This window comes from Aedes aegypti, chromosome 3, assembly GCF_002204515.2.
Source record: "Aedes aegypti strain LVP_AGWG chromosome 3, AaegL5.0 Primary Assembly, whole genome shotgun sequence".
NCBI classification, from domain to species: Eukaryota; Metazoa; Arthropoda; class Insecta; order Diptera; family Culicidae; genus Aedes; species Aedes aegypti.
In genome coordinates this window covers 195447946-195473144 of record NC_035109.1, presented here as the reverse complement: position 1 = coordinate 195473144, position 25199 = coordinate 195447946, and the positions used below count along the sequence as shown (strand labels likewise).

General features: G+C 36.8%; 1 protein-coding gene across 7 annotated transcripts in view; it reads left to right on the top strand.

The window, feature by feature from the left end:
- LOC5578296 (regulating synaptic membrane exocytosis protein 1) overlaps positions 1-25199 on the top strand; it is a 40894-nt gene that overhangs the window by 14623 nt on the left and 1072 nt on the right. For 6 of the 7 annotated variants that reach the window (XM_021851047.1, XM_021851048.1, XM_021851046.1 and 3 more), the window contains 2 exons: positions 20140-20321; positions 22287-22990. In XM_021851047.1, the coding sequence (XP_021706739.1) occupies positions 20140-20321; positions 22287-22990 (886 nt within the window). Of the gene's footprint in view, positions 1-20139; positions 20322-22286; positions 23082-25199 lie in introns of those variants that run through there. The other variant, XM_021851053.1, reaches the window with a different exon arrangement.

Here is a 25199-nt window from a genome sequence, read left to right as displayed (position 1 = left end):
ATATCTATAATGTAATGTATCCTAAAACATCCACGAGACGAAAGCTATATTCTTTGTCGTTTTTATTTTTTCTTCTTTGACGCATAATGTTCAAGCTGCGACAGCACAAAACCACCTCCCCAGTTTGAATGTCGCATTTTTGTGGCATATAAAATAATTATTATTTCTATCAAATGGTATTCCAAAATAGATTTTTATTTTTACGTGTTTTGATTCATTCAAAGATTTGCGACGCAAAAAAATATTTGCGTGTCAAATTGAGAAGAGTAATAAAAATTTAAACCTTCTCAATCCCCATGAAACGTTTTAAGCAATCGTAAGAAAAACGAGTGTTTTGACCCATTTTTCAATGCTTGGGACTGAATTATGATTCACAGTGATGCTAGTTCGTAGATATGAGAGAAAAATTGCATTCGTTTTTTGCTCCTTCTGTATGAGAAGACTTCCGCGTTCGAAGTGCTGGTACGATATTGAGAATAAACTCTAAGCAGTTTTAATTGAATTCAAATGAAAAGTAGAAATTGAAACCTTCGTCTGGTGGATGATAAGTGATACTGTTTTTTTTTTCAAAGTCATATTTTTCATAGCTCTGTCTTTCTAAAAAATCAAAAAGATTTTTTCATGTCTGTACAAGTTTTGACTGTTTTATTAACCAACTGTCTCATGAGACTAACAAACACAATAGCAAAGTAGTTGTTTGATATCTATTGCGATAGAATTTACCATTAGCAGTTGAATATTATAGAGAAATGGAATACTGGCACAGTTGTAAGAGTTTGATTTCAAAATGTTATGTTTATTATTTGAACAGTTCTTATTTAATACACGAATATCCTTTAGTATACTTATGTATTTTGATGAAATGATACGCAGTACTGTAAATCGTGAATTGACAATAGTGTATGCAACACTTATTCCATAGACAAACAGACGTAACACTGACTAAATTTCCACCGACCACTCATTTAACGACAAATTAAAATTCACAGTTACAAACCTCACAATCAGAGGCGCGCGCATAGTTTTTCTTCGCGATTGACGTTTCACACTAGCGCCTTCTGAAGGCCTTATTGCACAAAACAGAATTTCGTGCAACATCATCACCAGATGATGATGGTGTAAACTGGGCGTTGAGTTTTAATTTAAGTTGTTCTAAGTGATACGTCTGTTTGTCTGTGCTTATCCGATGCAGAACATTTCTCTACTCCTTCCCATCTGTGATTTTTTTTTTAATATTTCGAATGAAAAAAAAAAATCAATATTCAAATAATCTTAACTCGTCAATATCAGCTTTCATTCTACTTATATGTTAATAATAAGGTAATGCAATGAACAGGGCGGTTCAAATTTCAAAAAATACCTTCATCATAACATGTGTGTAAAATGAACAGTTGCTGGTGTTAACATGAACATATAAAATAAAAACAAATTCTGATGAAACGGAAGGAATTGTTTCAACACGTCCAAAATAAAGATTGTTGGAAAAAAATTGCCGCAATATATTTAATTGATTGTAATCTATGCAAAAACATCTAGTTTGATTCCTAGAAAGGGTTCATAACACAGTAAAGTTTGATTTTTCTCTGCATTCTATTTGTTCATCTGTTCATTTTGCAACCACTTCCTTTATGAATTGTAAGGAAGAGAAAGATGGTGGTAGATTGGATTTTTATTTTTTTTATAATTAGAACTGCCCTAATGTGCATGAAGCTTCAGATTGATATTTGCTTGGGATTCATTCAAGAATTTTACAATGGATTTCTCACAGACATCTATTTCTAGGATTGGTATTAAATTGTTTTCTGGAACTTCTTCAGCATTCTGACATGAAACCCACCACGATTTTTTTCAAAAATTATAAGATTTTCTCCAGCAATTCCTTGAAAAAGTGCAGTGGAGTTCCTCAACGGTTTTTTCCAAAGATTAGCACGAGAATTTCCTGCAAAATGACGAAAGTTTAACGAAAAAAAAATCAAAATGCTCCCATTTTGACATACATAAATGTCCGCGTACAACAGGACTATTCATACGATTCCATACGACAAAACCAGAGGCAATCCGTCAATAATTTAGGTAATTTAAGGCAGCATTTTAACCTTTTCTTTTTTGGCTGATCAAATACAAGATAAAATTATGGGTAAATTTTTAAAGGATATTTTGCGGAGTGTTTGACGAAATTAATAAAAAATATTCTTAAAAGAATATTTGGTAGAACTCCTTGAGGCACCTTGGAACGAATTTTTAGAGACATTTCAATAGAATTTCGAAGCTCCTCGTAATAATTAAAAATAAATGTGAGTGGAATTCAACAAATTCAAGGAGGAATTTTCAATTATTCCGTATATTTAATATTCAGTTATAAACCAATAGCTAAATACTGAGGCATTCGCTTTGAAAACACAGTCGTTGCTGATAAATATGATATATTAGATATTATCTACAGTACCAGCACGATATTAGAATTCAAGGGCATATGGGCAACAACTATGACCGTTAGGTACTTGCTTTTCCGATGGTAATTTTCATACAAACTATGAAAAGCTTGCGCAGTCTCTGTTTTATCCAAATGACATTAGACTATGGTCTAGAGTCGAATTTGTAGCCAAATGTTTTTTTTTTAACATGGTGCATGGGTATGTTGCATTAACAAATCTTAACAATTGAAAACCCTTAAATGTAGATTTTTAATTGAATTAGTTCAAATTTATGGTAGACCATTATCGTTTATGGAATTATTTTCAATCTTTTTTTGATAGAAACAAGCTTATGTGAGTAAGCTAGAATGAATTTAATCCTAATTTGTTTTATTTTATATATGACTGTGCCAAATCCCACAAATATTGATTGAAGTAGCAAATAGAACATCACTTGTCAATGCAGTTGAACTAATTTGAGATATTGTGTACCTATCAAAAACTATAAAAAATCTTATATCAAATAAAGAAAAGTGACGAACGAATAAAATGTACAAAAAGATTGTTATATTCAGATTCAATTTCGAAAACACAAATCAGCTGAGAGAAATACAAATTCAAATGCGTTGGAAGGTAAATAACACATTTTATAACCCTAGTAAAACTATAAATAACGATGTTTCTAGTCTCAAGAACCCGGTAATGTGTGATCCATTTTCGGAATAACAATGCATGATATTTAAGTAATTTTGGTATTCTTTTCATAAGTTACTGTATTAGTTCCGAAACATGCGATGTGCTGCAACAATAGAAAAACGTAAATATTTTTTTACATCCAATCCTAAAACTTTACTGTGATAATACAATATGCAGAGAGAAGTTATAGACATACTTTCTAAAAGAACATTTGCATGTAGCATTATTATCTCACTAAAAATAATTGCTTCAATCTAAAACAGGCTGTAAAATATAACTCAAATTCATGTATGATAAGTTATAGCATGACAAACTCATATTGTTCCATACATTTTATTAACGGACTTCTAAATTAAGAGCATGTAGCATATGTTGCCCGAGTCGAACAATTTTCCAGTCTTATTATTACTACTAAACTGATCCATAACTCGTGATAGAAAATGCAACATAAATCCTTACATTTTATTTTTTCTTATTGTAAATAATTAAAATCGTTTCCTTTTTTCCCACTATTTTAAAAAGCATGTATGTGAATGCTTGAAGTAAAATGTAAGAGCGAAAAAAATGATAAAGGTTGTACAACGGAAATTAAAACTTTGTAGAAATTGGAAACGATTTAGACACCTTTATTTTACAAAAGCATGTATTTGAAAGAATATTTATTTGTCAACATAAATATTTAATTTCTGGCTCCTCCTATATGCGTTTGTCGATTGCGTTTTTTACTCGACAACACTGTTACTATCGTGTTAAATGTCCCTTTTCCTTGTGAATATGGCTGATAGTTCTAAGCATATTACTTTAGAAAATAGTGGAAAATTTGCATTCGTGATCTAATGACTGAAAAGTGATGCTTTAAGGCGAAGTAGACCGTCATTGAAATTTGTACGCGTCGTTAATGATTGTTGCTAATTCATCTCACGATTTCGAATCAAAGAAAATCAGTTGGTTTTGCACTGACACAGCTGAAAAACTATCAGCATACTTTATGGATGTTAGCGCGTACAGTGATTCTTTTTCAAGTCAATATAAACTATCAAGACTGAGTTTATCACTTTGAAATGCATGCTGAAAAGTCATCATTGTTGCCAAAACGAATGACGGGCTACTTAGCCTTAAGGGGGCAGGATCCGTCATCAATTTGTGAATTTTCGAAAGCAGTTTTTTCGTTCAAATTCATGAAAGTTTACATGAAAATGTGTTCACTGTATTCTATTTTCCAACCGAAACAGAGTGAACACATTTTCGTCGAAAACAATTCAGTTTTGAACAGAAAAACTTCTGTTGATGTTTCGATGATGACGATGATTACGATGACGAAGCGTTGAACGTTAATCACAGACAAACAGACGCAACACTGACGAAATTTCCATCGACCATATTTTTAACGATCATTTCAAGTATCCCAGGTTTCATACCTCACAAATAGAGGCGCATGGAACGTTTTCATTTGTGTCTGACGTTTTACATGTTTCAGTTTTGACAGGTGTCATTACATCACTTTCCAAATCCACTATTCCTAAAAATGAATTGAAAAGACCGTTGATCATTTTGGGTTCAAAACTCTTGGAGATCGTTAATTTGTTTTTAGAAAGCTATATAGGGTTGTATTGTTTGTAAAAACAAAATAACGATCTCCAATGGATTTGGAAAATGATTTAATGATTATAAAGAAATCACAGTTTTCAAATAGTTGGTCGCAAATTTCGTCGGTTGCTAAAAAAAACTAAAATTGTACGTTGCATTTGACTTGAAAAATGAATAATTTCGAAACTTACGTAATAATAACATAAAGAGGACGTTTTCATTTGTCTGGTTTTGTTGCCCATAACAAGAGAAAACTTTTTTTTTTAGTTTTGGAAATTGCTCGAATCTTACTTGAGCAATCAAAAACTATCCAATTTTATGTAGCATGTAGTTTTTTCGTTACTCTTGAAAATAGAATCGAGCAACGATCAGCAGATGACTACTTTTTGTAGATGATTGCGTCATGAGAAACTTCGGCGATAATTATTGATCAAAACTTCATGCTGCTGTCAAAGATCTTTCGATAGATTTTGGATGGAATCGCCGTATATTCTCAAATTTCAATCAAGCAAGCAAATTTCAAGATAAATCCTTCAGGGATAACTTCGAACATTTCCCCCGAATTTCTCCTATGAATTTCATTGGTGATTTTGGTACCGTAAAGTGCCGTAATTCAGCGCAGTTAAGGAATAAAACGATTCAAATGGTTACTTAAAAATTAGTATTGCATCAACAAAAAAGCTTTATGGGTGGATCGCTAGCAAATCTATTCTAGATTATGGGAAAAATATAAACTAGACTGTATTCATAATTTACATTCGTGATTTTTTTGAAATAGTTCACTCGTTGAAATTGCCTAATTCCGCGCATTTTTTAAACGCTTTTCCATATTCCGCGCAGAAGAATGCCTAATTCCGCGCACTCATGAAACAATCAAATTAACATTAATTTTGATGAGGGGTTGCATCCATTCGTTACGTAACACTTAAAATTGAACATTTTCAACCCCCTCCGCTTCCGTTACACTTTTTTGTATGAGAAAACGTAGAATTTTGTATGAACCGTAACTTTTTAGTCTACATTCAGTTTTTTTTTATTATTTTTTTGTCTATCACATGAAATAAAGATAACCAATACCGTGGCATTGGTACGTGTGAATTTCGTCTAGGAGAAAGTGGGGCAATTTGGCCATCTTAAGAAAAGTCGTTAGAATTGTAATTTTTAGATCAATACACTAGATATGTACGATTTACGTTGTCTTAAAAAAATCACGAATGAATTTTTCGTCGATTTTTTTGTCGATTTGTCTATTTTATATTGTGAAATTATCTCATAGAATCTAACAATTTAATTATTTTATTCACTGAACCGGAAAGTTTAGAAATGAAATTCTCTTTCGAAATCTACTGAGTTCATATTTGGCTTAAATATGTTTCTTATTGCATAGTTTTAGACAATTCGGTCGAGAAAAAACCCCCATCTTCTTCTTCTTCTTGGCATTAACGGCAATCGAACCCAGACACCTTCAGTATGGCTTTGCTTTGTAGCCGCGGATTCTAATCACTCTGCTGAGGAAGGCCCCTGAAAAACCCCCATGCCAATGTGAATCATTCCATCCCATTGGCGAAACCGCCCCGACTACCCCTATTTGTATTCTGCACTGTTCATACAATACAAGGACTAGTTCGCGTTATTACTTGGAATCAATAAGTTTTAAGCAAATAAAATAATGGTATCCACTAATGCCACGGGTAACTGAAAATTATTTTTTTTAAGCAAAAAAGAAACCTCAGAAGAACCTAAAGGTCATCTATAAATTACGTCACACAAAATATGGCCATTTTCAATCCCTCTCCTCCGTATTGTCATACTTTTTGTATGGAGGCTTCGTAAATTATGTAGGGATCGTAACGTTTCCGTGAATCATTTCCCGAGAATGTGTCGTAATGTGTGGGGTCTTCTACAAATTACGACATATGTTGTTTCTCCAATAATTCTATATGGATTGTATAAGGTACCGCGGGGTAAGTGGGTAAATGGGGTAAGTGAAAACAATTGATATATTTTACAGAATATGTGAATTAACGTTTTAAACTCATGCGTAAACCTTTGAGGTCATTGAGAACATTACGATAGGTAAGAGATTTCTGAGGTTTTTCAGCCATTATTGCATAATAGAGCGAAAAATTGTTAATCTGTCAACTGTTACTCCGTAACAAGTTGGCGGCGTACAATCTTGTTTTAATATTTTCAGTGGAAAAAAGTTGCGGAAAATAATTTCCTGTACCACTTCTTAGTTGTCCTCTGTGACAGTTTCAAACTGCAATAAAAAAAGTTTTAGAATTAATTCGACGTAGACCTAAAAATAACTAAATTTGAACACCGTCAATTTTCTTATCAGGTGGGGCAAGTGAAAAGTTTATCATTAGAGATTGAATTTGTGTTTTCTCTTCAAGTAGCCATAAGTAAACATGGTTCGCAATTATCATAGTAAAACATAACGTGCTGATAATTCTAGAAACACTATACTCAAGCGTTAAAAGGTATTAGAAAAAATGAAAATTCTCTAAAAGATGTTGCCAAACATTACAATATCAATATGTCTACTTCGGGCAGCCAATTAAAAGGAAGACGTTGACTGAAAAGTTGCAATATTAGAGAACACACGGAAATCTCATGGAATGTCTATGTAAAGCTAATTCAAAACATAAAAATGGGGTATATGTCTATCCACATAAAAAAGACCCTAAATACGTTATTGAAGGATTTCGTTTGATTTCTCCCGAAGAGTTATCCGACGGCATATCCGACTTTCTCAAAAACAAATAACGAGCAGTGGAAATTCTACAGAGCAGAAATACAATTGCTGTCTTATAATGTAAGAACTAACATTGGAAATGTTGCAGTTATAATGTTGTCGAATCATTTCAAATAACATAACTGAACAGAAGAAAATTGATGTGAAATTTCTTTGTTTACATGTTACTTATGTTATTGTTCATTGGGAAGCCTTAACAAGTGTTGAAGCTAATAGAAATCGTGAATATAACTGTTTGTTTTTGAATTTATTGTTCAAAACGGTAAACTTTTCACTTGCCCCACTTTTGGGGCAAGTGAAAAGTAAGGAGACATTTTTCAAAAACTTTTTCTGTATTTTTTTCTTCAATTTTTCATAAAAATCAATTTCAGCATGCTGCTTATATATGGTGGGAGTCAAGCTAAAAAATATACACAATTTCATTTGTTTCAATTTAAAGTCTCTAGAATTGGAAGAATCTCAACTATGCGAATTCCATTACCCACTTGCCCCACGGTACCTTAATATAAATAAGAATAATAAACAAGTGTACATTCACAATGTTATGTGTGGTTCATTATGCTAAGTCAATTTTGTGCGCACAGATGTATAGACTATTATTTTGGGGCTGTGCATAAACCACGTGGTATTTTTCCCTGTAAGGGACCGTCCATAAATGACGTAGCATATTAGGGGGAGGGGGAAGTCTACGATTTTGCAACGAACCATGTATTAAGTATGGAAAAATAGGCTACGAAGGGGGGGGGGGGTGTCAAAAAGTTGGTCAAAAAATGCTACGTCATTTATGGACGCTGCCTAAGTGGGCTTTCCCTATATTCCGCTTGTACATGAAACGTATGTATGCATGAAGTTACTTTTCAGCAGGGATGGGGTGCGACTCAAATCTCTTTCGGTGCTACACGCGCTGCTGCGAGATAGCACCCAAAATTCGAAAGAGACGTGCAGGAGTATTTTTCTCTGGACTGCACCCTGGCTGTGCTGACACGCAATGTGCTTTGGGATGCATGGTATCGAGTTGTCTCATTTTCACTCTTTGCGTTTCGTACACGCGTAAACAAATTCACTTGAATTCATTTCATTAATATGTGACTGTCACAACTCTTAAACACGTTGAACATAATTCGTCACCACCTTATGTTTCTGACTTTACCAAATATGTCAAGATCCACAACAATAAGTTTTTGCAAAGCACTTATTAAGCTGGTCCGCTTTCAAAGCATACTTTGTTGAAAATATTCTAGAGTGGATTTTGTGCTTTCACGAAAGAGACTGAAAGAGTAGAGATTGTGCTTTGCTTTGTCTCGCACAAAAACAAATTGTCTCCTGCGCCTTGCTTTGAGTTTACTCGCAAAGAATGGGAGACGCACAATCAATTTCTGAGTGGCACGCATGTTTTTGGCACTGCACTGAGTTTTCAGACATTCCCTGCTTTTCAGAGAAATAGACAGATGTGAAGACGAATATAGCATGTTTTACTTGTTTGTTGTGGAACGAAGCACAGTGCGCGGAATTAGGGCATTATGGAAGAAAGCCGTGACCTAATTCCGCGCAATACTTTTTTGGATAAAACTAAAAAATTATGCTAATATTTGATAAGAATTACTAGAAGCACTATGAAACATATCTGTAGCAAGTAATTCCATGGAATATTGCATAAAAAATAAAACATTTTTGATAAAGAAATCGCGTTTGTTGTTGTCCCACAGTCTTAACACGGACGTTAAGAAAATTAGAAAAATGACGTCTACTCCGACGGGCCTTCAGTGATTATTTTTTCATGCCGCGAAAAAATGCCTTATTTGCTTTTATTTGTGATTCAAACTTATGCTAAATCAAAGTAGCCTCGAATAGCATTAGAAGTTGCTGAAATATTAATGTGTATTTCCAAATATAAACAATTTTGTATGAAATGCGCGGAATTAGGCACTGCGCTGAATTAGGGCACTTTACGGTACCTACTTCCAAAATAGTTCTAGGATTTATGTTTGTAATGACTTTTCGACAAATTTCACCTAATTATTCCCAGCGACCCTTCCATTCATTTTCTCAGAAATTTTATCAAGAAATCCTAAAGTAGCTTTTTTCTAATAACTACACTATAGGATTTATTCTAGCAATAGTACCAAGAGTTGTTCAGAAATCATTTAAAAAAATGGTCGATATTCAAAAATACCAGATTAGATGATATTTTGGCGTTCTAAAGATACGTGAAAGACTCCTCCAATTTTGATTCTTCCGATGCTATTTTGGTACAGACGTATAATTTGAAAAAAGATAAGTTCCATTATTCAAGCAAATTTTGCAAATACAGTAATTTCTCGATTATATCACGGATTCTCAAAACTTTGGTGTGATATACCGAAACGTGATATAATAAAACGGTGTTTTTTGCTGTACAGTTTTCATTAAAATCTAACTAAACCATTGCATCAAATAGGAAAGTATGGGTTGTTTATCATGTAATAAAAAACGTATGAAAATCATATGATTATCTTGGCGTGATAGGTATATCTTGAAAATATTGAAAAGAAAACCGTGCTTAAATCGAGCGTGACAAAATGAAGCGCCATAGATCTGAACAGTGATAAAATCAAGAAACTACTGTATTTTGATATTACGAATGCCTGGAGCACGTTTTCCTGAAATCATGAAGAACCACTTCATCCTGTCTGTCTGAATACCAACCAAATCATCCAAGAAATATAAAATACATAAAATTTTTATCTTAGGTGATCCTTACTGCCGTGAATCGCAAGTCAATCCCATATGTAAAAAGTAGGCATTAAAAAAATGAACTGTGAAGTTCCAAAACTCGTTTTCAATACAAATAATCAAAAAATTTCAGGCGATTGGAACATGTTCCAGTTTTAATGAAACTTTCAGAAATTGCTTTTCACTCTGATATCTTTCCGTGAAAAATATAAAGATGACCAAAACATGGTTCATTTTTGTGTTACACGGTGCGGAAATCGGTAGATATGCGATTACTTTTTGCTATGGGACAATTCGAATTGGTGTTTTTTTTCTATTTTTTCTGAACAAATCACTTTGTCTCATTAGTGCAGTTGGAAGATCACTGGAAGATATGTTGAAAACTGAATTCAACTCAATTTCGACGAAAATGCAGATGGGACTGACTTGCTATTCACGGCAGTTTAACTCATCAAGATATTTCTGTGGAAATTACTCTTGGCATTGAAATCACTCCCACCAACATTTGGTCAGTGTTCTGACAAGACTAGATGATAATTTTGTCAATTCATTCATTTTAAAGATCCACAAAAAAACATACAGAAACTTCTATAAAATGTGCACCATGAGAAGGCTAGCTCCTCGCATATGGGGAGATGATTTGTGCCATAAAATTTGATCCTTGCAGTAAGGATTCCTGAGGATTTCTTTTTAAAAAAATGTCCATAAAAGAATAACTGTCCCATATGGATTTTCGAACCACCCCTTTTCTTCGTCCCAACATCCATGTTTCAATATGTATTTTACTATGCATATAAAATTAAAAATACTATGTTTGAAAATGTTGGGAAAAAATACGAAGTTGGTGCCGTCCCGTATTGAAAAATAAAGGCTTAACCGTCTCTATATGAACTTTCAATCGAAATAGCAACAACAAAAATGGATCCCGGTGAAATTCATATTATAAGTTTTTGGAGTTTTTGTTTTTTTTTCTAGAAAAGCACTAGAAAAAAAACTGGTGAAATTCTTTGTCATTTCCTTAAAGAATTGTCTTACTTTGTATGTATATATCAGCTGTCGCATACCGTGAGTAAGATAGGTTTTTTTTTAATCTTTCTTAGTATCATTCCAAACATTACATTCATTTCTTATATTGAGTTGTTCTGTGGTAGGCAACACTATCATCCTAATTTGATAAAACAAATTTAAGCTTTTATTAACGTTTTGCTAACAACATATTATATTTCATTTGCCGTAGCAGATCAGATTTTTCACAGGTGATTTGATTTCACCTGCTTATAAGGAAAAAAAAACGCTTTCAATTTTCTTAACCTAACTTAAATATATAACGCATTAATCGTGGCAATAGAAGATTGCAACGATGTTTGTCTAAAATTATTAATTATTTTATTTGATAATTGTATCAATGTTTCAACATTGACAATTCTATGTAACTCAGTAGTAGGGAGACGGATCTTATTCTTGGCCCAGGGAAGTCAAGGAAATTTCCTTTACGAAAAGATCCTGGACCGACCGGGATTCAAACCCAGACACCTTCAGCATGGCTTTGCTTTGTAGCCGCGGACTCTAACCACTCGGCTAAGGAAGGTCCATACAAATCTTAAAATTAATGTTTTGCAAGTTGTAACAAGCTTGATAAATGACAGCAGCGAACGAGAGCCCCAAAGAGAAAGAACGATGATTAATCCCCGTTTTTATCACTTATTTACCATTAGAATAGGTAGGTATTTTATTCTACTGACATGATTAACAATCCCGTAACATCTGATAGCAATAGTGCCAGCCAGGTTTGAAGCTTAATTAGATGGGATTTATCACGCACTGTTATCCCCGACCAAATCAGAGCTGTAGCAGAATATGACAAACAGACTCTCATGATGTGTTGTGGATTATGATTGTTACAGAGAACGATAAGTGAGAAATGTTCTCATTTTTCTCAGGATTCAATCCCTGAACATGTCTATTGTTCCATTTCTTTGCCAACTTTGGAATTGCGATTTATGCGATTTTCAAGGGGTGCTCATTCCACCCCATTGGCGAAACTGCTGCGACTGCTTTGACCACTTTGAGATACCGTGTGTATTGTATTACATTTACTGTGAATTTGTTCAACAGTTATATTTTAATAAATGATTAAAGACAAAATTTGTTACTTGTCAATCTGGTTCCAATGATGGCAATAATTTACTTGATCTAGTCGAATTAAAAAGGAATTAATTAATTTTTAGATGCCATACCAAATCCATACCAAGTGTCCACAGCACGTGTTATCGACCATCGCCGATTTAAGCCAAATTTTGATCAAATGTTCATTAACAATTCAGAGCCACAAATTAGCTTGCATGTTTCATTATTGTTCAATAATAGTAATGACAGCTGATTAAACATTTTGCCTTATAAGAGGCTGAGAAAATGCTCTTTAAACACAAAGTTAGGTCAATGTTCAGCTTTATGCATTGGAATGAACAAAAGTTGAATCACCACTTATTAAACGTTTCCGAAGATTCTCATTCGACTAGTCAAGATAGTTTTTCCCCCAATATTCCACCAAACAAATGAAAATGTATAAAGGGATATTCAGAAGACGAACTAACGTTTTATTTACTTCGCACTTCAGCTATTTTCACATGTTCAACATTAACATGATTAAGAGCTGAATAAGTATTTCATAAAATCCTAATTCAGCTTCGGTATGTTACAAGAACATGCGATCTAAAAGAGACCAAAACAAAGTTTAATAAACACATTGTTCAGCAATTAATAAGCATTGAAAAAGAGGTCACACTATAGCTAATTTTCAGAAAATTAACAAAATATCTTAATTTCGTGTTAAGTTCCGAATACATTACAATTCAATATTACTATAAAAAGTTATCAGATACAATCATAACTGATTCTTTCTCAAAACTTTTTAAATAGCTGTTTAGAAAATGAACATGGGCTGCCTATATCAATAAAGGATTATTTTGAAAAACAAAAATAAATATTGAAGATAAGTATTCAGAGTAGGTGCGAATTTCTTCAAACAAAACGTGATATTGACTTGATTGACATAAGAGATAAAAGAATTGAAGATAATATCAAAAATTTGTTCCTGGAACTTTTGAACCATAGCAAAATTTAATGCTCGCAGATCTAATGAATAAATAGCTTGCAGCTATTGTATTAATCAAATCTCGCATACTCTGAGATAACGCCCTAAAAGCCATTGGTAACCACGTGTGTAGCTCGTTGTTTCTGAGCAAATTAAAGAATAAGCACCCAAACCGACATCACGGGCAGGTAAATAATGATCTTTTCTTCCCTATAGCGTTGGTCAATAACATGAAAATACATTCAAATGCTCAGAAACAACGAGCTACACACATGGTTACCAATGGCTTTTAAAGACAATTAAAAGACAATTTACACCGTCTTCAGCCAAAGGCTGCACAGACTGAACGATTACAAACATTAGGCAACGGACAACACACAGAACACCCAGTAGCCCAGTGATGAATTTTTCGTTTGACGAAAAGTTTCCACCGACTGGAGCGGGAATCGAACCCACACCCCGTGGTACAATACGCCTAAACGACTGGCGCCGCTAACCGCATGGCCACGAAGGCCCCAGAAATCTTACACAATCTAAATATGACATGCCAATGTGATTCTAGAAGTTAATTTTAGATATCATTTCCACATCTTTTATATCTTACACTCAGGCAAATGGACTATCTATAAACATAGGAATCCCTTATAAAAATTCGCCACAAGAAATCGGGTTGAAAGTCATAAATTTACCTTATGAAATCGAAATTTGTAAACAAAAAAGTTTTCACGGTAACCTGGAATCGAACCAAGAACCTTGCGACCGATAGGCTCGTGCGTACTCCATGCGCTTATCGACGCCTTGATGTGGGTAATACTAAAACGATACATAAAGCGTTCGTATTGCAATAATTCTTCCATCTTTTATAAGGCAAAATGTATGAATTTTGATAATCCAGTTCGCTGCATGTATATCTATCAAGTTAATATCTCTTTTATTTATCCATATTATAATTTGCTGTTACTTGGCATTTTTCGCCTGCTCGGGATGTGTGTCAAGTTCTTTGACAGAATTGGTTAAAGAAAATACTCTAGCGAGCTACATTAGAAATGACATTTCTTCTCTGAAGTTTTTAAACAACTAAAACTTATCATGAAATTAGAATAATCATCTCAGACTGATTTTACTTTGCGTCAATAAATTTTATTTTTGACCATCATTAGTATAACTTTTTTCACTATGCGCTAAAAATAGCCGACTGAACTCAGATTTTATCAGCACGAAACAGCAGCTGAATAATATGCTTGTTCAGTTGTTGATTAGCCTGGTGGTAGGTCATTTGGCATAAAGCCGTTTGGCATAATGGTCATTTGGGATGAAGTCGTTGGGCATAATGGTCGTTTGGCATAATAGTCGTTTGGAATAAGTAAGTCTGAAACCAAGATTTTCTTAAGATGACATTCGTTTTTACGTTTCTATTCAATATTTCTGATAACATCCGGCTTGTTTTGGAGTCAATTGATACAAAATGACACTTAATTCAACGATCATATTCTCTTGAATAAACTAAAGCATATTAGGAAAGTGAATGCCAAAAGTATTTTATTATTTATCCAGAAATTACCCTTCTTTCAAATATTAATTCTTCGTTTGAGTTTCGCTATTGGAATCAATTTTTGCACTGAAGATTTTGATGATTTGTGCTAAATATACAAATTTACCCTTTTTTCAAACGTTCTGTTTTTTTTTCTAAATATGACGTAAGCATAATTATAGGTACATATAAAAACTGTTGATTTAAAATTTAAATAAATTTCACCTTCTTTCATACATAGGCTGTTCTTTGGAGCTATCATTTTTTTTTTTGTTGTTTCCAACTGACAAAAGGGTGACAATCGATACCATTGATCTATTTATTTATTTATTTATTTATTTATTCGAAACACATCAACAGGCTAATTGTAGCCCCAATGATGTCTAAAATATATATAAAACAATCGGAGGACAAAACTTAACAAAAGCACTAAACAGTCAAGAGATAAAACTTAAACTAAACTCTTCGTTCGTCAAAAAATGATAAAAACCTTCGGCGAAGCATTTCTCGGGTGGTATTGAAGTCGAACAATGATGCGACTTTATTGAACACTCGCTGCAACCCGCTAAGTGCTCCGTGAAGTCCGTAGTTGGTTCGAGTTAGAGGCAATCTCAGCATGACGCTGTTCCGGAGGGAGCGTGGACGGGCATTTAGATGGACTCGCTCTAGGATTGTCCCACAGTCGACACGACCCAGTAAAACGTCTGCAATTGTTAAAGCTCTGAATGTGTCCCTTCTGTTCCGGAGGAGGTCCAAGTCTATCAATCGGCATCGACTCTCATAGCTCGGCAAGCGGAATGGATCTCTCCAAGGTAGCTTACGGAGTGCGAATCGGAGAAATCGGCGTTGAACAGATTCGATCCTTTCTGCGCCATTATTATAAATAGGACTCCAAACAGCGGAACCATATTCCAACGTGGAACGCACGAGAGAACAATAGAGTGATTTTAGACAGTAGATGTCGGAGAAATTCTTGGCGATTCTAAAGATGAATCCCAAAGCCGTTGACGCTTTACTGACGGTATACGAGATATGCTGTTTATACGTTAACTGTGAATCAAGGAACACGCCCAAATCCTTGATGTGATTCACACGTTCAATTTTCGTGCCAAGCAAACTATAATCGAACGTGATTGGTTGCTTTTTTCTAGAAAACGTGATGATGGAGCACTTGGTGGGGTTAACCACCATTCCATTCAGCGAGCACCAACTGGCGAAACTATCGAGTTGCTGTTGTAGGTATAAACAGTCGGCAACAGAGCATATCCGTAAAAATATTTTCAGGTCGTCTGCATACGATAAGCGGGGGCCTTTGATAACGAGATGAACGTCGTTGAAGTAAAGCAGAAAAATCAGTGGTCCCAGGTGGCTTCCTTGTGGTATACCGGATGTAGCGTGAAAACTGTCGGAACTGCAATCGCCTATCACAACTCTTAGCTGACGATTGGTTAGGTAAGAGCCGAACCAGCTCAGAAGATTACCGCAGACGCCAAATCTGTCAAGTTTGGCAATAGCAATATCGTGATTCAACTTGTCAAAAGCGGCCGACAGGTCAGTATATATAGCGTCAGTCTGCACTCGAGCGATCATACTGTCGGTAATGAAAGTGGTGAAGCACAGTAGGTTAGTGGTTGTTGAGCGGCCGGCGGTAAATCCGTGCTGATCGGAATCCAGCAGGTGCTTGCAGTGAGAGAGCAAAGGTTCCATTACAACAAGCTCGAATAACTTCGACACAGCACTTAAGGACGTAATACCACGGTAATTATCCACGTCGCGTTTCCTTCCTTTTTTATGCACCGGGAACATGTTTGCCACTTTCCAACAGGAAGGGAAAATTCCGGAAGAAAGAGATAATTGGAATAAACAGCAGAGCGGTGCAAGCAAATTTCCGATATGCTCTTTAAGAAATGCTGAGGGAACTCCATCTGGTCCAGGATGGTTGGACGATTTCAACTGCGAAGCGGCCCTGGATACAGCATTGATATCCAAATCAAGATTCCCCAAAGCTTGGCCATTCATGGGGACATTGTTGGCTGCACAAATGACCTGATCATTGCTTATACTTTCCCCGCTGAATACGCTGGCAAATTTGCTAGCGAAGAACTGACAGATTTCCTGTAAACAGGACGAGGATTTACCATTCCATTCCATCGAAGAAGGAAAGCCCGATTCTTTGCGCTGCTCATTTACGTACTTCCAGAACGATTTTGGTTTGCGTTTAAATTTCAGTTCTATGCTACGCTGGTACTGCAAGAAACAGTGACGACTGACACGTTGGTACTCGTAGTTTACTCTCAGGTAGTAGCTTCGCAATGAAGGTGTCCGATACTTTGTATATCTTCTTAGAGCTGCTCTCTTGACTGATTTCAATTTTCACAATTCGCTAGTTTGCCATGGAGGGCGGGAGTCATGATGGGCAACTTTCTTCGGCACGTGTCTGTCTATGACGTATGTCAAGATGTGAGAAAAAGTTTGCGCAGAAGTATTAATGTCTCTGAGATCGAGAACGTTATCCCAATTGATGTCGGCCAATACGGCTGCTATGCTACGGTGATCCGCCTTAGAAAAGTCATATGACACACCAACAGGACAGTTGTCGAAATCATGGGCCTGGTTATTCTCAACGGCAATAATCAACGGAGGGTGGTGCGGTACTGCTTTAACAAGCTCACAGGGTGCCGCTCCAATGAATGGAGCTTGGTCTTGCACAGAAACAAAACAAAGATCCAGGCTACGATTATTTTCGTTGACCACGTGGTTGATTTGTGCTAGTGTGGCTGCGCTGTAACTGTCTAGAAGACTGACGGCACAATCATGCATAGAAGAGTGTACAGGGTCTGGATAAAGGAAGCCGTTTTGAGATGATATCCACGAAATGCCTGGTAGATTGAAGTCGCCCAAGATGAAAACATCGTCGACGGGATTGGCGGATTCCATTGCAGTGATGACTGAGTCACAGTGCGCCTCTATGAGCTCATTATCACGAACTCGATCAGGAGCAATGTAGAGCGTGCACAATAAAAGAGATCGATCGCCAAGCTTGATGGACACCCAAACTTGTTCCAGACATTTCCACGATTCTTTTTCGATTAACTTTGCTTTCAATCTGGAACGAACAGCTACGAGTACGCCGCCTCCCGTGAGCTTCCTGCTGTTGTTAGGATTACGATCGCAGCGAAACACCTCGTAATCAGTTCCGAACACCTGACTAGATAGCGTTCGCGAGTCAAGCCAAGTTTCTGTCAGGACGATAATGTCGAAGCAGGAATCCGACACGGCCATTCGGTAGTCGTTTACGCGCGAGTTCATACCGCCGACGTTCTGGTAGTAGATAACGATGTCTTCTTTCCGCCACACTTTGGAGACGCCAATATTTCTGGAAGGCACGTGTGCATCAGGCATTGATTGAGAGCTAACATTAGTGGAGTACTCGCCGTTGTTAAGTGGTTGGAAGACCCTCGCCCCACTTCCGACAGCAGGGCCGGAACGACTATGGAGAACGACGGCGGCAGGAGGCTGGACTGCGTCGGAGGGATTGAGGGCTTCCATATGGCTTTCTACGGTGCGTTCCGGGTGTCCATGAGTAAGTGTTGAAGAAGCATCACTTGGGTCGGTTGAGTCCAAAATACTGAAATTTGGAACCGCATCAGGCATTGGGAAAGCGGAAACATGAGTGTACTTGCCTAGCAGAGCAGACTGGAAGATCTCTGAACCGCATCTAGCAACAGGACCAGGACGACTGTGAAGAACGCTGGCTGGAAAAGGCCGGACTGAGCTAGAGGATCCAGAGACTTCCAAAATGCTAGCTGCACTGCGTCCTGGTTGTGAGCTTGACGTAAAACTGCGTTTCACTTGATGTTCTGTTGTCGTCGGAGTAGACTGGTTGTTCGGATTTAGCTGGATGGAATACTGGGTTCCAGTATCGATGTTATTGTGATCGACAAGATCAGAAGGAAAACTGGAATATTGGAGCTGATCAGGCAGAGAATTGCTACAAAAGCATGCGTACTTGCCTGAGATAGAAGGTTGGGAGACTCCGTCACCGATCTGCTCAAGTTATCAGCGAAAAGAGAAATCGATTACTGCAGTTACTTCGATGGGTTGTGCTACTTTTACCCGAATGCCAGTTCCCCGAATATCCCGTTTCCCCGATTAGCCCACTTCCCCGAAAAGTTTTTAGCACTGGACGGTATATTCATGAATTCTAGGATGGCGCAGATGGAAGGCATAATATCGCTGACGATTGGAAGGTCTCGAGTTCGAATACAGGCGATTTTAAAATGTGATTGTTATATCATGATAATCGTGTACATGTACACTATATTTAAAGTGCCTAGAAAAAAATAATTTTTGGTTTTTATTTGTTTTTAATTAATTCTACACCAGTCATATAAAAGCTGAACTGAATGCTTGTAAAAACTTTTTAAAGCTGAAAAATAATGTTAGTATTCAACAACAAGTTTCTCTAAATTTGTGTGAACAACTCCTGAACAAAGGTCGGTCATGAGAATTATTAAACATGGTGCTGAATAAAACTGCCATAATGGTGTTTGTTAAATGAGTGAATGTTTGTTGGGGAGTGACGAAGACGACTCTCTTCTCAGTTTCGTCGCCGATTTTATTTTTCATTTGACGGCGAAGATTGTCTATACTGTTTATTTAACTTTTTTGTGGACATTTGTTATGAATTGACTCAGATGTAATGAGTGCTTATTTCACCCTAAATTAGACCGTCACAAAAGTGAGCATACCTCTTTAATGCACAAGAGCACCGAAGACATCGAGATAAGTTGAGGCAAACGTACAGTTTATCACACTTTTCTGCACCCTACAATTTGTGTGTAGTCTAACTTGGGGTGAAATGTGCAATATGACAACAAAGACATAATTGTGTAAATATTGACCTACTTATTTGTCAATTTATTTTCAATTCATATGTTTATAATCAAATTGTTAGCAAATATTTATTCTTACAGATACATGTTTTCCCAATGGTAGCATAATAAATAATTTACCCCTGTGTCCTAATGTCGAGCAACAGTGCTGTTGTGCAAATATTTATTTTTAAACGTCGACCAATGCATATAGAGATGTGTGTTCAATAAGCTATAACTATTGTACATTTGAACAAACTACAAAATCTAACCGTAGTAGATGTAAATATTCAATCATATCAAACTGCAATGCCTTACGAGAACAATGCACGCTATATATTATGTAATAGAGTATTCTTTCAAATCTTGCTTGAGTTTTAGTTATGCGTTTGTGTTACACACTAATCCATTTTTAAGTTTCAATAGGTTGTTTTGGTTTACAATGATCAATAACAGCATTGAAATTTTTCCAGGAACAATTGGCACGCGAAAAACAGGTTTCAGGGCGAGTTCAAATTCAGGTGTGGTACCACGGGGATCGAAATGAATTGGTCGTTTCACTAATGGCCGGAGATGATCTGCCACCACGAGATGAATCTTTAGGATATGGAGGTTTACCAGAAGCTTACGCTTCAATAAAGCTCATGCCTAAAACGTATGCAACATAAATACAAATTTTACTACCTGTTTAACCAATAAAAGCGGCTTGTAGCGCATTTTGTACCAAGTAATCATCAGAGAGAAAAGAGATACGATCTACGATAAATTTGATCACCGTTACATAAACTTTTCTATTGGCGGCTAGGTACACATATTAAAGTTTAAAGGTATGACCTTACTAGTGATTTTTTAGTATTTTATTTTTTCTTTTGCAAAAGTGAAGTGAAGTGTTAAAGTTAATTTAGTAGTTTTTCCCAAAATTTCTTGGTATTCTCTCTCTCTTCCCCACGAATGTTGTCAAAAATAGAGAGCTGCATCTACCCAATGGGGATAGTTTTAGTCAAATTAGGGTAAATGCATTTTTTCAAGCTTGAGTTGAAACTCAATTATGAGTTGAATCAACCCAAATTAAGGTAAATTTTTCTAATGGCATCAAAGGCAAAGTACTGGAAATTATATATTCTCGGCAGTCTAAGCCAAGATGCCAAGCTTGTTTTGCAATTTTCTAGGACATCAGCAGACAAACTACGTGTTTGTCTATTTAAATTTATTCGTTGCTCAATCCTCTATTGATTCACAAGAACAGAATTGTTAAAACCTTTTGGGAAAAGTTTTTACGGCAGGTCTTGTCAGTGTGACTATTGTGGACAGCCCCGTTTTCTTCGGCAGCTTTCCCATAAGAACTGCAGGCGAATCTCTTCGGTAGCTCCGAATTGAGGTGAATTCGTTTGAATTGATCATATCTTTGGGAAAATTGTTTTTTTCAGTCTCAGAAATCTCCTCAGTGGGAAGCTGACAAAATAAAGAATCATCTGAATGTTTTTATTGGTGTGTTTTGATAGAAAAAAAATATTGTGTATTAGGCGTTTGAAATTTGATAGCCGATAATAGTCAAATGGTGCCGAAGCCGTAGCTTACCCTACCTAAAACCAAACTTGGAAATTTAGTCAATTTTGAGTTATTGGGCTCAACTACGAATTTGAGTTGAAATAACTCAGGTTTGAGGAGATCCGTGTTTCCGTGAAGGAAGTTTCCATTACGCCCGGGACTCGAACCCAGACACCGCAGACAAACAGATGTCACACTCTCATAATCGTGCATCGACCACCTTTTTAACGGTCGATTCAAAAATATGGTAGGTGGATCCGCCACCTGCAGCGATCGCATCGTTTTTGTTCGCGTTTGACGTTTACACACTACCGCCATTGGGCGTACATGTCCTCGTGACTATGATTTTGATCGAGATTTTTTCTAAGTGTTACGTCTGTTTGTCTGTACAGATATCTTCAGCATGGTTTTGCTTAGTAGCCGCGGACTCTAACCACTCGGCTAAGGAAGGTCCAGGCTGATACACTGTAGCTCATTAACAATTAGCTACGCACACTCGGTTACCAATCCCCGTGCAACTAGTGTTACAATTTATTTATAGATCTCTGTCCCTCGATGGCTAACGTCAACAATTCAAAAGAAATTACTCACTGGTTGATCAGGTCATAAGATATGTGAGAAATGGCCGAAGAAGAATAAAAACAAAAGACACTTGACGGTAAAATAAAACTGAAAAATTTGCTAGATATTCGAAGTACAGAGCAAAGAAAACAATTTCAAACAGTTTCTTTATTTACTGAGATTTGGCTGTGTTCACCCTGTAGTTTAATGGTTACAGTGGTTATCTCTTGAAAATTCTTAAATTGTTATATTAATGATCCTCTTTTTAATACTTCTAGAACTATCAGTATAAATCTAGGTAGAAATATTGTCAATCTACAAATAATCATACAAGTTCTTACAGTAAATGTTATAAGTTATATACTTTTATATATTAGTCATATCTTTGAAGTACCCTCAAAGATTGTTTACCAGAAAAAAACAACTCCGTTATTCTCGACCTCTTCTCTGATGATTACAACACTTTGAAAATGTAGTGATGATCGATGCTAATTAATTTTATCTCTTGCAGTCATGAAACACATGTTGTACAGACCGAAGTCTCTTCTCCATCACTCAACCCAATCTGGAATGCAACGATTACCTTTAGAGGTGTGTCTAGTGACTCGTTATTTGATCGATACATCGATGTAGCATTGTATGACTTGTTGCCCCAATCTGAGCCGGTATATTTAGGAGAATGTAAAGTTATGTTACAAAAGGCTTTTCTAGATGATGTCGCAGTTTGGTATCGATTAGAGGATCCCAAGCAATTACGCGGTGCACCGCCAAATAAAATGAGCTGGTCCTCTCCGAGGAACTCAATATCCGGAGACGTAACAAAACTGATAAGAGGATCTGATTATCGATTTCAAAGATCGGTGTCTGACGACGTGGACAGCATTGGGGACGGAAGTTCTTTGCTGCATCCGGATCATGCATGGGCCTTCAGCAGACGAGGATCATCACAATCGGAAACTTTGGAAATCGAAACGTATCAACTTGGAAAAGATTTTTCCAAATCATTGCCAGGCTCAAGGAGATCCTCTTTCCAAGATCAAGATAAATGTAAAAGTGGTGAAATGACACCCACTCTCGGCTATAATCGTGAACGAAGAAGATCTTCTGCAGCGAAACGTAATCCTGAAGAGCTTAGAAGAGCTTTCAACCAGAGCAGAGGCGAATTTACGCGTACCATGAGTTTGTCGCGGGAGTTGGAACAAAAGAATTCCAAGAGTAAGTTTACCCTGATATGAATCTGTGACCTCCATCTCCACTTCCGGATACTTTCTTCAACGTTTCTCTGCGCAAATTCTATATGGACCACCGCTACTACATCCTTATCTATATCTCAAGCTTAATATTTCCATCACTCACTTGTGGTAAGATGTGCCGTACACAATTCGAGCTTATGCTATAATTCCTGCCTTATTGTAGGTATTTTGTGCATGATTAACTGTAATATGTTCTTGTTTCTTGAAAATTTAATCTACCAGACTAAAGCATGTGTATTGACTTCTACATTGGAAAATACGTTTTTATTTCCGTCAAAATACTAAAGAGGGGCATGGGGGTGTCACTTTTCGCATAAAGATGTTTGGCATACTGCAATTTTTGCATAAAGCATTTGCACACCATTACGCCAACCGATTGGCATTTTTTGTATTCCCATACCTGTTACTCGGTGGATCGATTGATATGGCTACACTTTTCCATGTTTGAGAAACTCAAACGAGGTCTCCTTTTTTGCAGCAGCCTCACAGTTTTCAGCTCAGTTATATTCTTTAAATTTTCTCAACTGTCGGTGAGTCACAGTTAGGAAATCATCTTCCATGCTCACTCTGCTTCAGAGCACATTTTCATCTCCATCACTCAACATCTGTACTAAGTACTTTGTTTTTCCTGACATAATTTTGAGCACCGCAACGTTGATGGTCGTGTAGAACATCCGCATATCATTTCGATCCATGCTTTCTTCTGCATAAGTTATCACACTTTCTGTGTGCTGCCGTTTCTTTCTGTAGTTAACTTTTTCTGCTTTCGATACCTTACGGGTTTATTCACAAATTTCATAAAGCCGAAAATTGTAATTTTTGAAACCCACCCTTCTCCTCGTAACGCTTTTTGTGTGAATATTCTACAACAGAAAGACACTCACCCACTTCCTACAGCGTTATGGAACTTGTGAATGGGCCCTAAACTGTTAAGCCGAGAAGCACCCACTGTCATTCGGCTTCTTGTAGCATTCTTCGCATCTGTCACTTTCTGACACTCTTTATCAAACCAGTAAGTTCATCTCGGCATCCCAACACATCCTATGGATGCAGCATACTACTCCCACAACAATATGCTCCGCCGTTTCATCTACATCAGTACACCCCTTGCCATGCTGGAAATTATTGCGTTTGCTGGAAATTACTGGAGAGCTGTTAGACATCATCCTCAACAGCGCCGCTATAGCCGTAGATGCTTTTACAGACATATTCAACGTGGCTAGCAAAGCTGAGCTTGTCATCGATCATTATCCCAAGATGCTTGGGATTGCTTGGACTCTTTGGTGCAATCACCTACCGAGATAAGCGCTCGTTGCTCGGACTTGCTACTGTTGACCACCACCACCTCAGTCTTGTGACGGGCCAGTCCTTACTTTCTAGATTTCATCCATTCCTCAACTATGGAAATAGAGTGCGCTGCTGTCAACTCTACTTCCTCCATTGACTCGCCATAGGCCAATAGGGTGATGTCGGTGAAGCCAACAATCTTAACACCTGTCGGAAGGGGCAGTCTCAGTACGTCATCGTACATCGTATTCCATAACATCGGACCCAGGATTGAACCTTAAGGTACTCCTGCGGTAATACGAACGCTTGTCGCCCCCCTCTGTGTCATACAGTAGAATCCTACCATCAAAATAGCTTTCTAGGAGCTTACACAGCTGCATCGGTACCTTGAGGCAGTGAGATGCGTGGGCTATCGCTCCTAGCATGCGTGAATATTGCCAATAGCAACGATGCATATTGCTGGTATACCTCTTTGGATCAAGTATTCCTTGATAATGAGCCCGATTGGTATCTTCTCGGTTACAGCCCAAGCTTGTACTTGCCGGTAATTGCAGTACAACTGACATTATACTGGAAAGCGTCATAATATACGTAGATGCCTATTTACAGGAAAATTTACCGTAACTAGGGAAGCTTACTTCGAAATGCTTGAGGGATCGCTTACTCGATTTTGCGATCACCTACCGATATAATCGCCTTTTGCTCAGACTTGCAGTTGTTGACCACCACTGCCAGCTGGTCCCGTTTTCCTAGACCTCATCCATTCATAAGCAATGGAGATACATTGCGCATATTATATGGTCATTGGAACAAATACCCTAGCTTAAGTGTAAGTTTATTTTTTGGGTTTTGAAAAACTAAGAAAAAAAAACACTTAATTATTC